The following is a 6,428-nucleotide window of genomic DNA, read 5'->3' as shown; positions in this document are numbered from 1 at the left end:
TATATATGTATATGGTTATTTTTATTCTACAATCAAATAATAATTTTTTATTTTTTATATTCATGCATATTCCCCGTTCTTTTTCATATGCACGATTAACAATTTTTTTTAAATGGTGATATTTTAATTTTTTTCTTTCACGTATTTTTATATATTAGCAAGAAAGCAAAACTACGTATTGTGACTCTTTTTTCTTTTTCACGCCTTAATCTTAATTAATCAATCATGTGTTCACACAATATAATTAAACTTTTAATCATTCTAATTTACTGATGAATTACATTTCTCTTAATAATTGCTTACTAATTTGAAATACAAAAAAAGGTGATACATATATCCAAAAAAGAAAACAAACTTAAAAATAAAAAAAATCATATTAAAAAGTTTAAAAATAACATATCCAAAAAGAATAGTCATAATATATAAATTGAGACAATAATTTAAATTTCTCTAAAACTAATTTAATCAATTACCAATATTAGAACTAACAAGGGGACGAAATGATCCCTGACAACTCTAACAAGGGACAAAATGATCACTAACCCCTTTATTCGAAAATGACATTGTTCTTCTCCAATTTTTATCATATCTTGCATAACCCTAACATTTATACTCTCCTTCTTCACCTTCACAGTCTTCTTTTCCATCTTTTTCTTTCTCCTCTTTAGCTCCAAGATTAAGCCATGGTGTAATTGTCACACGTGTCGCACCTACCTCAACATATTATAGACCACACACTTCCTAAATCTTTATGACTGGTACATCCACCTCCTCTGCACTTCACCCACCAAAAGCATCCACTTTCACATCTTTGATAACATCACCTCCAACCTCGACAACGTCCACGACATCCTCAAGACCAAGTTCCATAACTACTCCAAGGGCATGCCTTTCTCCACTCTCCAGCAAGCATTATAGATTGTTGGACATTAGGACATCATAAGAACATTCTCCTTCGACATTATATGTAAATTCTCATTTAAAATAGACACCGAGTGCTTCATTATTTCTTTTTCGTAGTCCAAGTTGGCAGACAGCTTTGACCTCGCATTCAAGCTATTACAACGAGCAATATCGCCGTTGCCGCTCATATGAAAACTGAAGCGATTACTGAACATTGGTTCGAAGAAGAAGCTGAAAGAAGCGATCAGAGGAGGAGGGAGATGACAACAACGACAACGAGTCTTAATAAATCAGACTTGCTGTCTAGATTCATGGGATTCGTCGAAGACAACAACTAGTTGAGAGACATAGGCATTAGTTTCCTGAGTATGAATTGGTTGAGAACAAGTTGATGATTTTCTTTCTTGTGAATATTAAATTTATAGAGTGTGCATTGTGTAGTTTGAAGTTACAGTGTTAGATTGTTAGTGTTATGTGAGATATAATAGAAATTGGGAGAGAACAATATCGTTTCTGGATAGAGGAGATCAGGGACCATTTTGTACCCTGTTAGAGTTGTCAGGGACTATTTTATCCTCCGTTAGAATAACGGAGTAAAGGATCTAAGTGACTGACGGAGTTAATTGTTAGGGACTAATTGAGTAATTAATTTTAGTTGAGGACTAAAGTGTCTAGTCTGAAATTCTTTGAGGACCAAAATGGGTATATACTCATTATTTAAATAATATTTAATCTACTCTAATCCTTAGATACGTATAGATTAGAGTCATTCTCGCAACAACCAACCAAAATAACATCATAAGATCAAACACTTAGAATTCGTACAAATTCAGACTATCTTTTTGTTAAAATTGTCAAATTAAATTGACTTTTATTCTCCTCAATGACATTGCATTAATGCACCAGAAGGCCGGTAATTTTTGAAAAAAATTATAATATAAAATTATTTTTAATACAAAAAGCTTAAGAGAAGAAAATTTAAATATAGTACCAATTTTTTAATTGCATCTTTAAGGTCGGCACAAAATTTTCAAAACTGAACCTAAATTGAGGAAATTCAATCTCATTATATGCTCCACTTCGAATATTTTCGAACAAACGTAGAAAACATGGAGGGGATGTAACTTGAACTTGACCTACAAAGCTCCTTAGAAACAATTGCCCAATCAAAGAAGAATAACCGATTAGAAAAAAAGAATGCTTTGATTCTTATATTTAGACTCACTAACCACAAAGAAACACTATATATAGTCTTTAATAGTACAAAAATAATTATAGAAATTAATTATTGCAATATCAATTTACCACTATGAACGTTAGTATCATATTTATAGCAATTAGAATTATAAATTTATGATTAAGTTTTTACATAATTATAATTAAGATATTTTTTGAAATTAGTATAACTATGCATTATTTATTAAATGCTAATTGTAATATAATTCTAATAAAGATATTTTTTAAAATAAATTTAAAAGAGAGAATAGCGCTTTTATTTTGAAAAGAAAATAAATTCATCAGGAATTGACACCTTACTTTCATTAGTTGGGGGAAAATCCAATCTTAGTATATTAAGGAGATTATTTTATATAATTATAATAAATATTTTTTCCTAAATTAGTATAATCATGCATTATTTATTAAATGCTAATTGTAATATCATTATAATAAAGCTATTTTTCTAAAAATAATTTTTAAAAAAGAGAATAGTGCTTTCAATACATGAGAATAGTACTTTCTAAAAATAAAGATATTTTCTTAAATTAGTATAATCATGAATTATTAATTAAATGCTAATTGTATAATATAATTATAACAAAGATATTTTTCTAAAAATAATTTTAGAAGAGAGAATAGTATTTTCATTACATGAGAATAGTACTTTTTAAAAATAAAAATATTTTACTAAATTAGTATAAATATGCATTATTACTTAAATGCTAATTATAGTATAATTATAATAAAGATATTTTTATAAAATAAATTTAGAAGAGAAAATAGTATATTCATTTTAGCAGAAAAATAGATTCATGAGGAATCGACACATCATTTTCATTAGCGGGGAAAAACTCAGTTTTAGTATATTAAGTAGATAGATAAGTAGATTAATACAATTTTAATTTTATATAATAGTTAGATAATAGATTAGTAAAAGCAAATGGAATGATGACTTTAATTAGTATTCGATAAATATTCATTTAAAATAAAAAAGTAAAAGTATGATATCATTAAAAATAATACATTTTTATGTTTAAAAAATCACATTTAAATAAAATATCTGTAAAATATAAAATTTAGAGTAACATAACTTCATAAACATTAATCGTTAATCAATTATGAACTAACATAGAATTATAATACAATTTATTTACAAAACAATAATCAACAATTAATATTAATAAATATAAAACTCACCCAAACACTTTGATTTAAAGTATGAGTGATTAATTATTATTCATTATTAATAATATTTTGTTCATAATAAAAAGTAAAAATATAATTATTCAAATTTAGATTTTAGAAGAATTAACGCTATAAGTAACAAATGATCTATTTTATTATGCATATTATAAATTAATGAATTAAACTAACTAATATAATGAATTATAATTAATTAATTGGTATAAATTATAATAAATTATATAATATTTAAAAATAAAATAAAATGAATAAGGAGAAAATAAAAAGAAATAGAACAGATAGAAGACTACAATAAAATAAATTGAGTGTGAGAATTTTTTTTGGGTAAATTTCATATCACATCTGTTTCAATAATAATAATAAATAAAAATAGGTCAACTTGATATCTAAGAAAAAATGATGAGATAAAATCATAATACAGTTCTAAAGTAAAAGCTTAAATTAGAGCATAATATCATTACACAACACAAATTGAAAGTAATTTCACACTACAATATACCACAAATAGATAAATGACTTAAATTTAAATACGAAATATTTTTTATTTATGCATACATGATAACACTATGGTTTATAAATATTCCATGGATAACATAACATATATAGCTCCAAATGATGAGCACGGGAGTTAGAGAGTGTGGTGGTTTATTGGAGAGTGTAGTGGTTTGTGTCCACGATAGTTGCCTTCTTGCAACGACGTCTTATAGGAAGAAAGAGAATTGTTGTAAAAGCTATCCAATGAAAGAGTAATTGGTAAATAAATGATATTTTCTTCTAGCATACATAGTTTTTTATAGTGATAAAATAAAAATAGAAGGAATTAAATTTTATATTTTTATATTAGAAATAGAATTTGATATTTATTCTAATAAAATTATTATTATTATTATTATCAATATAAATGGGTTACCATTAAGATAACAACTTGCCACTAATAAAATCATTGCATAATGAATAAGAATTAGAAGGGTATCAATATAATTAAAATGAATATAATTAAAATGTTTAAAAGTATTTTCAATTGATAATTAGTTTAATAATGTATTAAATATTGATTTTATATAATTATAATAAAGATATTTTTCTAAATTAGTATAATTATGCATTATTCATTAAAATAATTAAAAATATTTCCGATTAATAATTGGTAAGTAGTTTAATAATGCATTAAATATTAATTTTATATAATTATAATAAAGATATTTTTTTAAATTAGTATAATTATGCATTATTCATTAAATGAATTCATTCTGGAGTAAAAATAGATTCACGAGAAAGTGACACCTCACTTTTATTAGTTGGAAAAAACCAATTTTATTATATGAAGTAGATAATAAGTTCGACAAATTTAACATTAAAACAAAAAGTCACCTTAGAATTGGAATATTTTAGTAAATTAGAACTATTCGCTTCTTGGAACAAGAGAGTTTAGCAATGATTTTAAATTTTAATTGAAATCATCATACGTTTTTGCATTTCTCAATCACAAGTCATGTGCCATCATTCTATTTTCAACAGTAGCACCTACTTGAATGTTAACTACGATTTGATCCATGTATTAAAGAAGTAATTTAAAACAAATTGACCAAATAACACGCTATTACGCTACTAATACAACACACGAAGAAAGTTGTTGCAACTTTGAAAAGGTATCTCGGATGATCAGAGCATAAACTTAACCCAAAGAAAAAATTAAAAATAAAATGGAAAAGACATTACAGAATTGGTCAAATTTACACCTTGTCATCATTATCATCACCTGATTCCACTTGAGAAATTTGTGTAGGCCTTCTTCTGCAAAGTGAAATCATGAACATCCACATAACACCTTTGATAACTCTTACCATACCAATTGTCACGGTTAAATAATACAACCACCACCCAACAAAATCAGCCAATCCCACATCCAACAATTGCTCTCTCTTAACTTGAGCCATAACAACCAAAGTCTCCACCTCATCCCTCAACCTCCACCACCACATGAGGCCGAGGCTAGTGGCCGCGGCCACCCTCTCAATCCACCTCTCTTTTCTGGCGACCCCATAAACCGTGGTATCCACGACCGGCCTTACCACAAATCTAGACCAAACTTGGGTAGTCTCGTGCAATCCAAAGAGGAAAATCACCCTGCTTATCAGGCTTCTCTCGGCGCCAAAGCTCGACTCAGAGTCATAAACTCCGGCCACAATGCTTCCCTCTATGCCCAATCCAATGCAAAATTGGAAAGCGCAAAGGAGAATCCATGCTATGTAGAGATGAAAACTAGTCCTAGATGACCACGAACTCCACGAGTCGCTCGAAAGGGCGGCCTTACCCATTAGGCCATGGATCAAAGTAGCCATGGTGACAATGGACACAAGAAAGTACAGAACACATGGGTTGACGTGCAGTGCAAGGTTGAAGATGTACGGTAAAGGCTGGTGTAAAATGTACCAATTGAGGCTTTGAAGGTAGAATTGCGCGCCGGAGAGAGTCGCCAAGAGAAGGAACGAAAGAGGGAGGAGGAGGCTGAGGAGTGTGGTGGTGATAAGGTAGAAAACACCTCTTGGTGTTGGAAAACCTTGATTGAACAACAACTCTTTGGCTTTTCTCAACCAACGACACCCCATTATTATTGCTTGGAGGAACAACCAATCAAATTAAATCTTGAATCTAACCAACACCCCGTCCCCCCTTCTTTATTATTTGCTAACCAATTAAGTAGGCTCTGGCTAGTTCAATTCAATAAACATTATAAGGTCTCCATTCTCTATCTCCATGTATGTGACTTAACAACTATGCTGTTGCAAAATAAAACTAGAAGTGGTTGTCACGTCCATTGTTTATGTAGTTGACATTTTTGTAGGACGTGGACTTGTTTTCTAATGTATATTTTGATAAAATGAATAGGAAAAGAAAAGATGAAAAATTTTATTGATTGTTAATTGATTAAATTGAATTATGAAAGTAAAACTAAATATATATAGAGCATTATCGATGAAAGATAAAAATAAAGATAAGATAAAATAAGAAAATAACATAAAAATAAGATAAGATAAGATAATAAAAATTAAAATTGTATGTTAGACTAGATTTATGGGTTAGAAGACTTCTTTATTGTTGTT

At 28.3% G+C, this 6,428-nt stretch overlaps 1 protein-coding gene across 1 annotated transcript; it reads right to left on the bottom strand.

Moving 5' to 3' along the window:
- Positions 1 to 4,751: 4,751 nt before the first annotated feature.
- Positions 4,752 to 6,109, bottom strand: LOC107464986 (uncharacterized). The gene has a single exon (XM_016083953.3). It carries the CDS (start codon positions 5,931 to 5,933, stop codon positions 5,058 to 5,060), a length of 876 nt encoding a protein of 291 aa, XP_015939439.1. The 5' UTR covers positions 5,934 to 6,109; the 3' UTR covers positions 4,752 to 5,057.
- Between the last annotated feature and the right edge of the window lie 319 nt (positions 6,110 to 6,428).

Source organism: Arachis duranensis, chromosome 9, assembly GCF_000817695.3.
Source record: "Arachis duranensis cultivar V14167 chromosome 9, aradu.V14167.gnm2.J7QH, whole genome shotgun sequence".
NCBI lineage: Eukaryota > Viridiplantae > Streptophyta > Magnoliopsida > Fabales > Fabaceae > Arachis > Arachis duranensis.
This window is presented reverse-complemented; position numbering and strand designations above follow the sequence as displayed.